At 43.0% G+C, this 18,412-nt stretch overlaps 1 protein-coding gene across 1 annotated transcript in view; it reads left to right on the forward strand.

The window, feature by feature from the left end:
* LOC115553403 (transmembrane protein 65) overlaps positions 1-18,412 on the forward strand; it is a 35,828-nt gene that overhangs the window by 573 nt on the left and 16,843 nt on the right. Inside the window, exons 2-3 of the mRNA XM_030369586.1 lie at positions 42-398; positions 17,505-17,549. Coding sequence (XP_030225446.1) covers positions 80-398; positions 17,505-17,549 — 364 coding nt within the window. The 5' untranslated portion in view covers positions 42-79. The remainder of the gene's footprint in view (positions 1-41; positions 399-17,504; positions 17,550-18,412) is intronic.

Here is an 18,412-nt window from a genome sequence, read left to right on the forward strand (position 1 = left end):
TAGTAATCCATTCTTCCCGTCTTCGTTCCCTTTCTTCCTAGGTTATTGCTCGGCGCCTGGCTACTCCATTCCCTCGGAAATGCTGCCCTGTCTGCACAGAGTTCTACTGCGGTCGGCTCTCTCGCCTGCGTCAGGCAGCGGGCTTGTGAGGACTGCCCGCTGCATCCACACCACTCCGGACCGCTCGGCTGCCGCTCCGCCGCCGCCGCCGCCATGCGCGCTGGTGTCGGCGTCGTCCGTGCAGAGTCGCCACCTGGGGACCCATCCTCTGAAGGAGCCCATGGAGCCCCTGAACTCACCGCAGAGCGCCAAAGAGTTTATTTATAGCCTTCACCCGTCAGAGCGCAACGTTCTGCTGCGAGAACTACACCGGTTCGAGTCCATGGCCATCGCGCAAGGTATGTATGGTGTGTTATGGTGATTTTAATATTATTATGTTATTTATTGGTTGCTACTTTGGAATAAGCTTGGTGGAAAAGTAAACTTACGTTCTTTTTAGGGGGCTAAGAATTCCACGGGATGGAGTTCTTTGACCGGGTTATGAAATGAAAACACAGAACTTCTGACTCATGGTCACGCGATGTTTCCACCCCACAGAGCCAGTCTGATTCACATTGCCCAGAACTACCATTTCTCTTTCCCTGAGTTTGATCATATTCGGTTCCTCTATTTAATTGATTGATTGATTAAGTTTTATTTATAATGCAAAAATACAATACAATAATATATTGTAATATAATACAATGAATTCTAATATTGTGATAAAATACAATATTTATATTGAACCAGGGAATTTTGGCAGGTTCTATATAATAATTTGAATGCATCATTCATAACTGTCCATCTGGGAATAACATTGGGAAAGATCTTATATCCGTACTCACTTTTCATTGTCGTTTCCTATGCACTTCGGCTTTTTTTAGCCATTTAATGCCATGCCCTGTACCGTTTGTAACGCAACTACGGTACTGCAGCAGGGATAGGATTGTGGTAGTGCATTAGCAACAGTGGCCTGATTCGACTCTTTACGGCACGGACTCTTCAGCCCCCTTTTGCCCTCGCAGGTGTTGAGTGAATCGCCCCCCTCCCTGAACCATGAGACCCTGGCTACGGCGGTCCTGCAGTGCACAGCACTTGGCTCTCAGAGAGAGGAATGGCCGAGGGTTAAAAGCAGCAGCAGCCTCAGAAAGTGCAGCCTCATACTAAACAGTTTGTGCTCTGCTGGCTATCATGTTTCCACCCGGGGGCCATTTGCACCTATTGTGAATACCAGCAAGCACCACTGACTCGGGCCATGGATGCCCAGCATGCATCACTTCACAGTTCTTTGAGGCGTTTCTTTCCCGCGTTGCGCCCCGGTTTTAGAAAATCGAAACGGGTGTTTGAAAAAGTTGCAAACGTACTGCTGAGAAACCGTGTCTTTTATCAAAGCTACAGAGACGACTGGTGCTTCAAGTCATCTAATGGTTATCTTAAATTGGATGTAGTCTTTTATTTGGAGTGTCCGCTGGCCGCCAGCCCCTCTAAGTTCCCCGTCACTTCAGGTTCAATTAGTGGAGAATGGCATCAGCGCTTAATGAGCAGGTCAAGAGAAGACGTTTAACCTTCGAGAGGTGTCTAATGGGATCCATTTTACAAGGGGACTCAGGGTTTGGGTTCAAAAGGAAGGTATTCTCTCTTCAATAGAAACGTGTTTCTGTGAGTGGGATGAAGTGACGGTAACCGTGTGTACAACTTCACCTCTCTACTCTTTCAGATGGATAGTTAAGAAGTATATACTCAGTATATTGCAGATAGATGATGTATTGTCCATAGGTCAGCTATCCAGTCCATGCCGTTGGACTGTCACACAATTTCCAAAATAGTTTTCAGCCTCTGTCTCATACCACTAGTTTCACCAGATAATATTACAGCAAAATAGCTTGTGAGTTCTTTGCTTTCGAGCAAGAATAGCACCTGAATCACTTAACTGGTTGATTTTCTCTGCTTATTGGCTCGTGACAAAGTGTTGATTAACACAATTGATAATTAGCGGCTAACTAGAATGATGAACACATTACACAGAGTGTGTGTGGATGACTTGCAAAGGCATTGGTTTCAGGGTTTGTTTCCCATAACTGTGCAGCACATTAAAAAGACGGGATAGAATGGTACATTTTACGACATCGATAATTGGGAGAAAAGGCATAGCGTATGGTATTATGTAAGAGAGGGGAGAGTGATGAAGAATACTGTGAAAATATACAGAGGATTTTCACGGGTTTTTCATAGCGAAGGCCCTGCTCTCGTTTCCCCAGGGAATGGTCCTCGTTATCTGGGATGGTTTGGTTTGACAGAAGCCTGCGCAGGAAGATGATGTACATTTCACTTCCACTGACGGAAGAAGAAAAAGAATAGGATAGGTACACAGACACATACACACATGCAAATACACACATCTGCACACATTCACACACACGCATGCACACACACACACACACACACACACACACACACACACACACACACACACACACACACACACACACAAGCATATAATGAATAATTCCTGTCTTCATTACTGTAAAGGAAGAACTGCTGTTATTAGACATCAAAAGACACCAAAGATTGGGACTCTGTGTAGCCCACAATGCTGCTCTGTTGGAGTCAGTTTCAGTCTCATGACAGCTGGGTGAAGCAAGCCGGCGCTGTGTTCTGTGTATCCTCAGGTGGACCTGCATGACACTAATGGAAGTCTAAGTCATAACATTCATAGACTCTGGTCCTCCTCTAGAACAGGGAACACTACTACTCATGTAGTCGCTTTGGACGAGAAAATAACATGGCATAATGAAACCAATAAAATACAGTTGGTTCTGGGATTGTTTGTCTTTCATAAACATACTGTATGTATATATACTTTGTATACTAATAAATAGTGTGATTTATTCAGTGGCTTGTTACCTGCTATCCCTTTGCCTATACGCTACCACAAATTCTTTCAGATGCTGATCAGATTTGATGCACCCTACGAAATTCCCATTTATCATTGATGTACAACTGCCTTTGAACAAGTGTAGCTCACAAAGGTAATTAATTATGGGTCTGTAAGCATGCCAGTGCCAATATACAACATTCTGGGATTAATCTGTATTTCCCGCTACTATTGGCCATTGTACTTAAGTTTCCTGTTGCTAATTAACCAAAACACAGATATTTTGGTTTGCAGCTTTCAGCTTATTCTCACTGTTCTCAGCATAACTTGTGAATACACCCTTCACCCTATACAAGGGTGAGTCAAGCCCTGGTTCAACATGAATCCCTTGTAACACTCATCTCAGAAATGCACATGGTACAGTACTCAAGTTCCATACTCGATACACGTGTCTCTGGTGCCACGCCCGTTAATGTGGGTGTGGAACGCACTAAACAGCAAGCACTGCGACCCACCAGACATTCCATGAGCATTGTCTCCCACTGGAATGCCTTACTCACATGGGGTCTTAACCTGGCCTTAAAGTAAGACTTCGCCCTTTTTTTCGTTGTCGAAGCCTACATGTGATTGTATGGGTCCATGCTTGTCTGAGTTTATTCCAAATCTTCCCTTCATTATCCATTTTGAGCAATTACGGCGCTTTATTATTGACCTTTGACCTAGGGCAATTATTTCCACCCTGGAAGCGAAGGTCTTGGTTGTTATGGAAGTGGCGTACAAACAGAGCAGGGAGATAAGCAAAAAGTCACATCAGCCAAAAGAACATGTGATCCAAAATATCCCTTTTCTCGGCAGCAAGCTACTTTGGGAGTGTGAGGTGTGTGTGTTAGTGTGTGTGTGTGTTGTGTGTGTTAGTGTGTGTGTGTGTGCGTGTGTCTGTTTGTGTGTGTATGTACGTGTGTCTGTCTGTGTCTGTGGTGTGTCTGATTGTCTGTGTATGTGCTTCTGTATGTGTGCATTTATATGTGTGTGTGTTTTTGTGTGTGGCGACTGTTTGTTGTGTGTGTGTTTGTGTGTGGCGTGTCTGTGTGTGTGTGTGTGTGTGTGTGTGTGTGTGTGTGTTTGTGTGTGTGTGTGGGCACTCACCTGTGTTATGGTTGCACATTCGGTACGGACATTTGTTCTATTCGTGGTGGATAGGACGACTAGTAAAAACAATGCAGTATTCTATCGTCTGCAGTCTCGAACAAAGAAAGTCTGCATACCTTCAGAAGCCTGGCAAAAATCTGTGTTAACTCCTCTCACAAGATACATTCATCTCAGGATATAATCTCTCTAGTGGGGATACATGAACCACACAACAACTAGAACATTGCTAAGGGACACACATGATTAAATGTGGATGGTCACTGGTCATTGCACATGATTTAGTGTGTTATGAACGGGGAGCAGTATGGGGACTGAGAATTATAGATTAAATACGGTGTTGATCTGCCCACACCATGTTCTGGCCCACAGCAGCAGCAGCAGCCCTTAGATGAAGGATGTCACTGCCGACAAACATGGAATTGATCGTAGTTTGATGTACGCTGTAATAGATGGTCCAACTTAAGTTTTGCTTTGACTGCCTAGAAGAGTATTTTCATACTCAAGAGATTAATCTTCCTTCCAGGAGAGATAAACCGGGCTGGGTGGGCAGACATAGGCCCATATAAAACATAACAAATGGTACAAACTGTATGCATGAGTGTTATAGTATGGATGATTAGTTTGGTGTAATAGTATGGACCAGTATGTGTACTCGAAGACAGAAGGCTGGGACGGTTCTATCAAGGAAGTTAGAGATTTGATGATGATGGATATGATCATGGCACATAATGATTGTCGTTTAAATATTCATAGTTCATAATGGTACAAAACCGTATTTGTTTTATTGAGAGGACTCTTCAGAAGAGTTTGTTTTGCCCTGGTCGATTTAAGGGGAATTACTTATTGCTTCATAACGGGTTACCATGGCAACACATACGGATGGGTTCCAGTCCCATCCCCATCCTATACCCCATTCTGTCATTTTTCTCTTGATCCACAGGAATCAATTATTTTCTTCTTCTTCTTCTCCTCCTCCTCCTCCTCCTCCTCCTCCTCCTCCTCCTCCTCCTCCTCCTCCTCCTTCTTCTTCTTCTTCTTCTTCTTCTTCTTCTTCTTCTTCTTCTTCTTCTTCTTCTTCTTCTTCTTCTTCTTCTTCTTCTTCTTCTTCTTCTTCTTCTTTTTCTTCTTCTTCTTCTTCTTCTTCTTCTTCTTCTTCTTCTTCTTCTTCTTCTTCTTCTTCTTCTTCTTCTTCTTCTTCTTCTTCTTCTTCTTCTTCTTCTTCTTCTTCTTCTTCTTCTTCTTCTCTTTCTGCTGAGAGGACATTCAATCAGAAGATTAATGATTGTCCCCAGTCCTCGTTAGTACATAATGGGGGATTAGCTGAGAATCATCCGGAAAATGCAGCATGACTCATCGTCACATCGAGACGTTTTTGGATCGTCCATGTCGGGGTACGCGATCCTCGCCGGACGTTATTACTTTTCAGAGCGAGACGGTGGCCAGATGGTAGTCTCCTGAACAGATGCTTTGGGCTGTCCTGTTTTGATTCTCATCATATTCTGTTAATATCAAGGTTAGAGAAGCGCCACCAAAGCAAACATAGAATCAAACCAGAATATATTAATGAGGATGGAGGCCAAAATTGACAGAACATGAATAAATATCACTAAGTGTGCCGTTGGAATAACTTTGGAAAAAGTCCCAGGAATCTGTGATGAATAACGAAATCCAGCTTTCATTTTTCGAGCCGTCTTGCCTCGAATAAGTAGATTTATTCGTCATCTTATTCACAGTAGGTGGTGATCACAGACGCCGCACAGAACCGGGTGTCATTTAAGTCAGGAATAATCTTTTGAACACGTTTGCGTTCAAGTTGTGTTGCGTCAAAGCAATCTATTCTCATGTGTCAAAGATTGCAGCATCTTCGTTGCTGATGATTGACAAGGTGACAGTGAAATATAACTGAAAGGACAGTCTGTTCCCCCCCTATCTCTCTTCACGGTTAGTGTGTGTGTGTGTGTGTGTGTGTGTGTGTGTGTGTGTGTGTGTGTGTGTGTGTGTGTGTGTGTGTGTGTGTGTGTGTGTGTGTGTGTGTGTGTGTGTGTGTGTGTGTGTGTGTATGTGTGTGTGCTGTATCTCCTGTGCATATTGCTGACACACTCACCTTGTGAGGTCCCTCATGGAATTATGTTTCCTCTGACTTAATGGCTACGGGTCGACAGCTTTGTCCTCACACTGGCTAGTTAGCTGACAGCCTAGTTTATGGAAATAGTAGTATTAGAGGTACTAAATGAATCATGGTTCTGTAAATATTGTGACACAATTAAAAAGAGATTGCGGTGCAATTTTATGTTTTCAGAGGTTTGAGCTTTGGGTGTAACTTGTGGGTTGGGATTCTATGTGTCTGTCGTTGTCCGCCACTCAACATACAATGGCATAGGTTAACACAGGAGACCTTCAAATGCATGTTACAATCATTTTAAAGTCGCAATGTGTAAGATGAGCCCCTCCCAGTTAATAGTCAGGAGATTTTCAGAATTCAAACCTAAACAGCAGTGTTTTTTCCACTAAGTAGCTGTGAGACTGTGTGATGTGAACGGTTGCAACTCGACTGGCTGGGTTGCATAAATGGGAGCAGTTTAGGGCGTGTCAATAGGAAGATTCTTGTATTTATTGAAAGAGCTACTGGCTGGCCAGCCTTTTTAAGATTTAGAATAAAGCAACTATACGATGGAATTTTATTGATCTCATTATTGAAATCCCTTTCCATCAGCATTGACTACACCTACTTCCAGGTAATTATTATGAGCTACGAGCTAGTTAAAATGTTACACATTTCGACTTTAAAGACAGCATGACACAGAAAAATACCTTTTAATTACCCCGCTCATTTACGTTACAGCAAACCTCTGAGCTCATTCTTTATCCATTCACTTTACAAAAAAAATCTGGGTTTGGCACACTCAACCAGTTGCACACACTACACACTAAAACGCACACACTAAAACAGGTTCAGTAACAAATTTATTTATTGGGACGTTATAACTCAGCATGCTCCAATGAACGGCTCTAATACAGAGTGGCTTGTAGCTGGAAATAAAATGTGTTTGAAGTTGAGGTAGGACATTCAATCATTGCTTTTGCATGGTTCTATGATGAGAACCAGCCAAAGACGTCTGGGGCGGTGGTATCAGTGGAAGGGATTCCACAAGAACAAAAATAGGGCGAAATGAAAAAGAAAACAGCTTTTTCAAGAGCTGTTCAGGAAATAATGGATGCACCCTGGAGATAGCCGATGGAGAGCGCTCTGAAAGCCAGGCTGATCTTTGTTGCCTTCCAAATGTGTGCTGAGGCTCTCCTAATGATTGCCTTCCAACCGAAAGGACATGCAGAGAGATGACTAAAAGGCTGTGGGAAGCTGCCACTGTGTTCCTTCGCGGCTACTTTTCAGCTGCAATTACAGTGAAGAGAAGCTTCACTAAGACTGATTAGATAATGGCAATAAGGATGGAATCGGTGTCATCCTTGTCTTCTTCAACCGCGCCGTCCCAGATTTTTAATGGACACCTCGGGGACCGGGGAGGTATGCTGTCAATGACAAAGCGACTTCACCGTCGCACAGGGGGAGGTGTAGGCGTGAAAAGAGCCCTGCTTGAACGCTATTGGTGGGGAGGGAGGGGGGAGGGAGAGAGGGACCGCAGAGGATGCATGAGGCTGAATAATGAGGGAAGGTGGACTGTTTAAAAAGAAAAGTGCCTGCTCTCTGAAGGTCACTGAAAGGGGGATGAGTTGCTAATACCTTGAGCGCGGTCACACAGGGCATCCCCATTACGTTTTCCAGACCGTTTACACCCATCGATTGGCCGACTTCCAATCACGGGATGCAGAGACCGTTCAACAATATCATATGACTCATGATCTCAAGTGAAAACGCTGACAGGACAAATATATTCCTGAATATCCTCTAATGGCGACTCATAGATTTATGAAGTCAAATTATTATTGGCGTAAGCAGAAGTGAAAGTTTTGGTCACGAGAAATTAACTTAAAGGTTAAATGTAAAATCAACTGAACTGAAGTCATTATTCGATAGTTCTCTAGTGTTTTAGCATTCTTTCCCAGGTCGGTTTAATCTCGGATCTCCTCGGAAGGAGGAAGCACAATGATTCCAGGAACATGCTCAAGCTAGCATTTTTCTATGACTGCTGCAAATCAGAACTATAAAAGCTGCTGTCAGCAACCACTAAAATGGATTTAACACCCACAGCGTCAGTCTGTCTTTCCTGAGAGTTTTCACATCACCACCATAAGGTACACTGCGTCAGAACCTCAATTGATGGATGAGAAGTTGAGTGGCTTGTAGATTGACTTTTTCAATCCTTAAATAAATTATGAGCTCTCGTTATGTTGGATGATGTAGCGATATGTTTTTTATTATTCTTTTGAGAGGCATTTCCTACCATATTTGCAAATTCAACGACGGTGATTTTCAAACTGATGTACAAATCCCTTAAAGTATTCATTGCAAATCCTGACGACGCATTCGTGAGTATGTTTGTGTGCGTGGGTGCGAGCGTGCGTATGTGTGTGTGTGGGTGCGCGTGTGCATGTGTAAAAGGGATGCAGTGTAGTAGTTGGACATATGCCGAGGGACCTTTAATGCACAACATTTTGCTCTCAATCCATAATGAAGCTTTAATTCATCGTGAAACATTGATGTTAGGAGCTCAGTATAGGACCATGCGGTTATTGGCTACTCTTGATTGCTTTCCCCTCAGCCTGCTCGAACAAAAGGGTCAGGGTTAGAAATGTTGAAAACGTATTGCTATTTTTTTCTTTTTTTAAAGTAAAGTCAGGCTAAGGAAATTGCACGCCTGAGAGCAGAGAAAAACAGGTGAGAAAAAGGGTGAGAGTCAACTCATCTTTTTGACCTTATTCCGTTCTTCCCTTAAGTGACTCAAGACAGCACCGTACAATTTATTGCCCTCTTTAAGACTGACCAAGAAACGTTTGTCTCCTCTTCGCTCTTGATTTGAGGTCCACATTCTCACTGGAGTCTGCGTCCTCAAAAGAACCCAGGGGTACCAGTGCCACTACTGTGTGTATCTCTCCTTTGATTTGTCATATAACAACAGGTGGTGTTGATGGTAATATTGCTAATATAACCTGTGTAACCTATGTCATCCTGATTTCTTGGTCTTGGTACATCAGACGCACACTTTAATGTAATCTGGCCGGCAACAGATGGTCAGTCGATCTTCCAACAACAAGGAACAGGAATATAACTAAATCAGACTTAAACCAGACGATGCTGTGGAACGTTTCATTAATCAAGGTCTTATGAGGTCTCCTGTTACCTGGATGAATGGAAAAAGGCATCGGTCATGCTGTCGAAGAAAAAGTCTTAAATCTTTTTGACACTTAGGTAGCATTGATTTTATGAGGCTAGCATTAAATAAAGCTATTAGCAGTAAATATTGTTGCTATACTACACTGGTATTAAGCTACACTAAGCTACACCAAGGAATTGTGCATTTATGTCAAGGGTATATGGTTTTATACATATCATATAAAGTAAGCGGTAACTATTATGTAACTCAAGGGTATCAATGTCCTATGTCTGGTTGTTGTGCATCGATGATTCCACATTTAATGGCGTTTCAAGACACATAAAAATAAAAAGTAAATAAATGATAATGGAAAAATGGCACAACAAAAGAAGCTCCTTTCGTCCGAGATGAAGTATTGGCAGCGATATCCATTTGGGCTGAAACCAGGCACGGTTTGAAAGCAGGAATGTTTATCAGTCGCAGTGGAAAGCTCAGACTGACAGATGGAGGGAGTAATGAGTTTGGTGACTGTGGTCAGGTGACGCCTGTAGCGCCGCAGCCGGATGCGTTGAGCTTACAGCATCTTTTTTTGGGCTCCATGGAGCGACTGCGTTAGAAATGGCAGCTGTTGGATGATAAAACACTCCGCCATGGTGGCACCCCACTAACTGTTTACCTCACTGCAGGTTCCGGGTTCAAAACCCAATAGAGGCTTTTCTTTGCTTATCTGTGTAAAATACATATTCGTTTTTTCCCCGATTGTTTTAAGGAAAGTGGCAATATACTTCATACTCTTTTCAAGAGTATGTGACTTTTTTTGGTTCCAGTGTGTCACAAGTTTTGGTGTTATTCATTATTGAAGTAATTTCAAGTAATTCCCCCTCGGTTTATTGGCCCATTTGATTCACCCGTGTGGTGTGTACTTCGGAGAAGTTAGATTTAGACTGGGACTGAGTCTACACCAGTACTTACCGTATGCGTAATGAGTATTCTAGCTTTTGGCGTTTTGTTTTCCCAAGTTTAAATGGGGCCTTTTTGACCCCAGGCAAAGTATTTTTGATTATATTAAAATCTTTCTCTTTGTCTGTCTCCATACTTATTTTTGGATTTTAGTCCATTGTGAAATCCAACTCAAATAACATTACCAATAACAAGAACATGGTGCCTCCATCGCTGACCTTTAAACCCGCGACACTTTGCCCATTTCCCTTTGCTTTTGTAATGAGAGATTATTTTGAGCTCACTTGCCATTTGTCTTCAGAATGTGTCATGGGATTTCTTGATGTCAATACTCGCCATTTTGTGGTGACTCCGGAGGGTTGCAGTGAAGCAAAATCCAAAATAAAAGTATACCGTAACCCTGGCTGATCAAAACGTTGTTACTGCATGTCTCGGCTGAAATAAATTGGCAGTTTCAAATACAACAATATCAGTCCATAATGTCAAATAATACCATGCATACCTAAACCTATACCTCCAAGACGGAGGCGGTTACTGCGTTGGGACGTCACTATGTGCAACCCTTATAGCTCGATTGTCCGCTAATGTGCGTTATCTCGTGAAGTGTGTGAAATTGGTGTCTTAAAATGTTAAAAGCAACCAGTAAATCTCCTACTTCACCCAAGTAAAATATTAATGCCTTGAATTTTCTTTTATCTTATCAAACCCTATTAAAGCGTTCTTCAAAATTCTGCAGCTTTCTTAAGAGTTCCTCAGGCGCGAGATTAGGAAACCAATCCTCCTTCCTCCTCGTACCTTCCCTTCCTCTCTTGCCTCCTCTTTGGTTAGCCGATCACTGGAGGGATGGTTCATGGGGAATCATTTCTGTGTGTTTTTGTTCTGCTTTCAGACTCCGGCATGCAAGCCTAATTAGTACTTGGGGGATTGCTCTTTCTCTTTCTCCCTGCCAGTCTGTTCGCACTCCCAACATGAATAAAATGCTTAGCTTAATTGCCGGAGCAGTGCGATACACTATCCGTCTGCGTGCTTCGAGGGGTCACGGGGTCTGGCGCTTTACATTGTCTTTGTGGAAAACCTATTTGAGGAGTTGGTAAAGAATCTTTTTTGTGTTTCAGAGTTTGAAATTGCCTTCGGGGGGAGGCGAGTTGGGTATCGTTATTTATATTCAGGGCTGGTTGTACACAGCAGAAGGATTAAATCAAATCACTGGTATTCTGAGATGCTTTTCTTTAAAGTTGAATATATTCCCCTGAGTAAAGCTGAACACTACTTTGTCTATGCAATGCAGGGAGATCAGGGGAAAATGTGTGTCCATAATTTTGAATAAAAATCAATATTGCCTCGAGGGATTAGACGCTTGAATCTATATTTCATATTCATAACACACATATATGTACTGGATACTTTATGGTGCTACATTGCAGTATGGTTCCATAAAATGACAATCTAAAATGTGTTTGGCAGCTATAGATCTTGTGCCATCAAGTGCCGCTGGATTGCAGAAATCATTTTTCCATTTGGCAGTACGAAGCCGAGTAGACAAAAACGGCTTCAACTGAAGATTGCTGAGCGAGAAATTTGCATTTAGAAGTTTGGGGAAGTATTTTCATCGTAAAATATTGACCCCCCCATTAAGCTTTACCCTTCCCATAGTCTGTAGTAGTCAGTAGAAGGTTGCACATTTAATTTATTCCCTCTGAAAAAAATATTAATAATCTGTGTGATGAAGAAGAAATATAAAACACTGGAGAATTACACATCATACATTTATTTAAAAAGTGACACCAAGTGTTAGCATTAGGGCTCTATGATTTAGTTATCACATAAAACGAAATGTCACCATACGAAATGAGAGGAAATTATAGTAAAGTGAACTCTAATCAAGAAGCAGAAAACCCCAAAGCCCTTCTCGGCAGACATGCCAATTTCTAAATGAGGCATGGCATATTTATTAATGTGAAATCCAAAAGAAAGTCCCAGGGACGATCCTCTAGATACGGTCCTCTTAAAAGCCATCTGGCTTGCTTAATGCGTCAGGAGAGGTAAGCCTCAATATCAGTCAAAATTCTTATTTTGGGATCGACACGCGGTAGCATGTGGCCAAGGATTGATTTGTGTTTCCGTTTTCCAGCACTGTGTGTGTGTGGTGTGTGTGTGTGTGTGTGTGTGTGTTTGCATGTGTGGATGCACGGATGTATGGTATATGGATGAATATGTGTGTATATGGTCATATTCTTCATCATAAGCCCTTACAACCAAATCATATATTAAACATATTATATCAAACTTCTATCAGGGTCCTCAGGGGCGAACATCTCTTTAGTGTCTCCTCAAGACACGCCATTTCTGTTCTTTCTTCTTTCCCCTGACCGGGGATGGGGGGAGGGGGGAGCGAGTGGGGGTTGGGACACAAGGAAATCAATACTCTGTACAAATCGTTTCTGCCGGAAACGGGAATAGCATCCGTCCATGACAGCTGCCGTTATGGTCGCTCTCTAAGAGAACATGGCAGCCAGAGAGAGGAACAAAGCAGAGATCCAACTGTTCACTCCCATGATTTACCTCAAATGGATTTTAATTAAAAAACAGAGATTAGCCAGGGACTCACCAGCATGTGTCCTGTGGCATGGTGCTGAGGAAGAGGTGAAGCAGAGATATTCTGGGCCAGGGTGATTTATGAACCACTAGGCCCTCTGTGGCGAGAAAGTAGGCCAGACTCTCTCATTCTAAAATTGATAAAGTTGGTGTGTCCACCACTAAGTGCTGGCACTGGCTGATGGAAATTAGCTAAATTAGTGGAACATATGAAAAATGTGTTGCCCTTTTTAGTGCTCGAATACAGATCTGTTTATCGAATTGTCGCAAATTGCAATGTGGTTCTGTATCATTGTTACCATCTCTTGATTTAAAAGTGTAGGTTTGTGGTTCAATTTAAGTCGGATTGCCATAATCATGTCACATAACGTTGTGACGAAACACTGATTTGCAGAGTGAGTACCAAGTGCCAATTCCCAAAAAAACAATGAGCAGCATTTAAATTCAGTGTAAGTGTGTGAAAACAGCTTTAAAAGTTGTGGATTTGGACATCAAACCTAAGGTTGTACGACTAGGAATGATCCCCAGACAACAAGATGTCTAAATCTCCTCTCGAGGGGATTAATTCATGTGTGACCCTGCGATTTAGAGTGTTTCTCTGGTTGGTGTAGTTTCCATAGCAACCAGATGGTATTGTGGTTTGTGATCACCAGTCTCCTTCTGTTTCCAAATGCTTTCCTGTCGCGCTGGCCTGGAGTCTATCTCCCCACTGACACTGAACACTGACCAAACACTGCTAGTCCAAGTGAAACAAACAATGAACTGTAAGCTCAGAGATCCTCTTTTTTGACGCTGTGCTTGGTTTCTTTTTCGAGAAAATATAAAAGAAAACCTCTAAGATTCTTTCTCTTTGCTGAGAAAAATCATTTGGCTGTTCTGAAGTTAAACACTATACCCTACTGGTTCCCGCTTAGCTGGTAGCCATCACCCTTCAGTGCTGGAACCAGTTTGGAGAGAATGTGCGAGAGTGATTGTACTGGGGGACTTTATCTGCCATATTCACTCAGGAAATGTGAATATACGTCGATGGAGTCCGATCAGAATGGCTCTAAGGTTCAGAAGTGCCCCCCCATGGTGTCTGCTCTGACATTATCAAATATTAATATCACATTTTCCATCGCTTGCATTGTGTTTTTGCCTTGCACGCTTCATTGAGCGTCGTAGTCCCTTTATGCCATGGTCATAAGCAAGTGGCCCCAGGCTGTTCAGGACAAACAGTGGTTATATTTTAAAATATGTCTAAAGGTTATTCAAATGAATATAAGAGCGGAGCCTCAGCAGGGATAAGGTGTCTCGGCTTCTCTATATAATAGACTAGTCATTTCTTTACTTTATTTAATTCAACTATCAACCGTCTCTCCGAAGGATGTAACTTGTAACGGTACTGAATTTGAAATCATTTCCAGAGCACTTGACGGCCAATCTGGCCGTTAATTACATAGAACCAACTGCCAGACTGAGCTATAGCAGACTGCAGTTCACTCAAAGGAATTCATATCTATTACAACACAATTTTAAACAAATCAAAAGAGACCATGTTGAAAGTACATAATGTTTTTGCAGTCTCAACCGCCTCCATGTGTACACAGAAGTGGATAAAACCCTCCTGCATACATCTTTTATGCATTTTATGGCGAAAACAGAAATAGGCCCATAATGTGAAAACGGAACAACTTGTTTCAGTCAAACTGCAAGGGTACCCTGCGTCTTAGACTCCCACCGGAGCTGTACTGGGGGACTAGAATGTCCCCCTGCTCACGTACCAAAGCATTCATGGACATTAATGCACTTTTAGTGTTTTGGAGAGACTAATTAGCCAACAAATGCTTCCCATTCACTGCAGATTCGACTCAATGTTTCAGCATTCTTGCTACACCTAATCTTTCAACTGGTCCCATCTACTAGGGGGCTGTAAAAAAAAAAAGTTAAAGTCTATAGAAAAGTCTTTGCAAAATAATAATGCTAAATCACAGAGGGCAACTTGTAAACATCATCAGTTACAATAAACGTACTTTAAAAATGTCCCGCAAAGGTCAAGCCTTTACTCAAGAAATAACAAAACACTGTGTGGTGTGTGTTGTTTATGTGCAATGCATCTGTTTGTGTGTGCACAGCAGTCAGCAGTATTTCGCTGTGTCCTCTGCGGACCGGGGCAGACTTCCATAGAGGTTCGACATTCACTCAGCCGTGTAATGACGACCTTATCCGCGTTAATACGACGGCGGTCACGCCACCACTCATGCAGATGACACAGCTTTGCTCCCCTTCCCTGTGGTGTAATAATATCCCAGCAGGGTTATATATTATATCATGAAGTATCAGGATTTTATTCGCATTTAGTAATTTGCGTAATTTGCGTGCAGCGCAAACCATACAGAGATACAGTACAACAAAAATATACACAGATTCATGTCATCGACTGTATTAAACCGATTCATGCTGAGCCACCATCTGTAATCCTCAGTCTAGGGGTCACTTTAGTACACCTCTTCCAGCAAACTGCTGGAATCTGAGGACAAAAGTCTTACAAAACTTTATAACCTTAACTTTGGTTAAAAGTTCTGAAAAAAAAAGATAAATCGGGTACTGGCTCAACTCTGCCTTCCGCCTCTAGCACTTAATCTCAGTGGAAGGCCGTCAGACCCTGGGGTTAAGTGTGAGAGCCAGGTACTCCAGGGAGTGTCCATCCCCTACTTCACTTCATCAAGGGCTAGTGGCCGTGATTCAATCGACTCCTCCCCACTCCATAGATCACTCTCCCCTTAACTCTGACAGTGTTCCTTCTACTCTGTATCCCCTCCCGAACTTCACCGGACCAGCCCCCCAAGACTTCTCCTCAAATTGAATCCCTGCGTCCTGTAAAGGTTAATGGAGATACATGTGTTGTGTGACTGTGTCCTCATCCCCCCCACCCCCCGTCGTTCGTCTTCGTGTCCGCTCACATCACGAAGGAGCCCTCAACGCTGACCTTTATAAATCAGTCCGTTGTGTGTCCACGGTGATGATTGATGATGTGTTTTCATCAGAAAAGAAGTTGATCCCCCCCCACGTTATGACGTCAGCGATATGAGGCTTGGTTCTACTACTTCAGACCAATACGACTGCCCAGTTTAGGAGCTACCCCCGAGGGATGGGTAAAGCTAATAAGCCTGAAAATGTGATGTATCCCCCCCCCCCCCGGCACATCAATATCTGTACAATTGTAGCTCAGCTGCAATCCCGAGGTGGAATACACTCATGGATTTGGGAAAAAGGGGTTTTAGGCTTTTGCTACGCGCTTTTATTTCTTGATTTTTCAAGTGACCATATATGGTCATATTTATATTTTTGAGATTCTGCTCTGTCAGTAGCTCTAGGTGAATTTAGTGACATTGTTCTGTGGCTAGATACTGCAGGCGCGACGACCTTTCAGTCATTCACTCTCTCTTTCCCTCGTTCTCTCTCACACGTTTTCTTGGTACCCGTTCAGTCTACTTAATGCTTAGTTCTCGAACGCTTGCATCCATACAAACTCACAAGTCGATACACACTTGAGATGTGATAATACACTGACCCATCCTTACACACTTAAGCGTTCAAAGACACGTACATGTTGTCGATACATACTTAAGGTGTCCTTTTGCACTTATGCGTTCATACACACTTGTAAGTGTGTATGAACAGCCGCGTAAGAGCGTAAGGACGTCTTAAGCATGTATCGACGACCTGCAAGTGTCTTACACACAAACGCGTCCATACACACTCACACTGACGCTGCTTTTTGATCCTTTGATGTTGATTCTCTTTTACACTGTGAAGCTGAACTCTCAGACCGTTGGATGGGTCAGTAGGGAGGGAAGGCTAGCGGGGTTTATACGGGCATGATACAGGCTTCTTCTTTGGGCTGTTTGGGGAACAAGGATGGAGGGAAAAGGGCTCAAACCTTGATCCTCTCTCTCTCTCTCTCTCTCTCTCTCTCTCTCTCTCTCTCTCTCTCTCTCTCTCTCTCTCTCTCGCTCTCTCTTGCTCTTTATCTCTCTCTCTTATCTCTTTCCTTAGCTTTATACCTCTCTCGCTTTCAAGTCGACCCCTGAGTCTTCGGCTTTGCCATTTCAGGGCTGGGTCGTTAAAAGTGACATTTAAATTGACTTTCCTCCCAACCCCCCGCTGACACACAGACAACCTAAACAGAACAGGTGACGCCAAGGTTTTTAATGGATCCTCTCTCTCTCTGCCTCTCCCTCCCTCCCTCCCTCCCTCCCTCCCTCCCTCCCTCCCTCCCTCCCTCCCTACCTCCCTCCCTCCCTCCCTTCCTCTCTTCCTCTCTCTCTCTCTCTCTCTCTCTCTCTCTCTCTCTCTCTCTCTCTCTCTCTCTCTCTCTCTCTCTCTCTCTCTCTCTCTCTCTCTCTCTCTCTCTCTCTCTCTCTCTCTCTCTCTCTCTCTCTCTCTCTCCCTCTCTCTCCCTCTCTCCCTCTCCTCTCTCTCTCCCCTTTCTCTTCCTCTCTTCCTCACCCTCTCTCCCTCTCTCTCCCTCTCACTCTCTCCCCCCCCCCCCTCTCTCTCTCTCTCTCTCTCTCTCTCTTCCCCCCCCCCCCCCCCCCTCTCTCTCTCTCTCGCGCTCTCTCTCCATTTTTCAGGACAGCTGGAGGTGGCGCCACCAACCCGGGCCCAGTTGAGATACGGTAAGAGACAGATGTTGTTGGCACCTGTTTTGGTGAAGACGGTTTGTTGAGTGTGATGGCTCCTGCTATGCTGCTTGTTTGTGTGTATGCTCACCCCCCAACCTTTTCAGGAGCTCTGCAGTGTTGGTTGTCATTTGTGGTTTTATGTATTATTTAGTGTTGAAACTACATGTTAAATAGTAGAGTTACAAAAAGTGTAAATAATGTTAGGAAATGTTTACGTTCATCTTAATATTGGCTTTTCTTTGAGGATAGGCAACAGCATCCTTCACATTGAACACATCCTGATCTTTCATATAATCAAGCCATTGTTGCCTCTGTAAACTCCATTAAAATAACTATTGCTAAAGTTTTTGTTCCTGTTTTTGTTTTTACTTATTTCATGTTTCAACTTGAGGTTCCCTTACATTTTGCCAAGGCTCATATATTATTTCTTGGTGTAGCCAAGCTGTCCACTTGATTCATTAAATTTAAGTTGGTTTACTTTCCCAAATTGATTGGCCCCCAGTATTAACTGTCAACTTTTTTTTCAGGCTTCTACAAGCTTGAATGATCTTGGTGTCTGTAATGATTTTTTAATGCCTTCCACCAGTTGTAAGCAACACCGTCACAAATTATTCATTGTGAGTGATGAACAACTGAAACACAACTTTATGAGCTGCAGTGCATAAGCTGCTTGTGTTGTTATCGGCATCAACAATCCAATCACAAGCACACACACACTTCTGACATGAACACATCTCTTTGTGATGTGTTTAACTTTTGAGATGATTAGATCACTTTCCCAAAAGTTTACAATACCCTTTGTTTGTTTTCAGACTTTTCAGTTATCTCTCCTTCACACAGACACCTCTAATTCAGTT

This window comes from Gadus morhua, chromosome 11, assembly GCF_902167405.1.
Source record: "Gadus morhua chromosome 11, gadMor3.0, whole genome shotgun sequence".
Lineage (NCBI taxonomy): Eukaryota > Metazoa > Chordata > Actinopteri > Gadiformes > Gadidae > Gadus > Gadus morhua.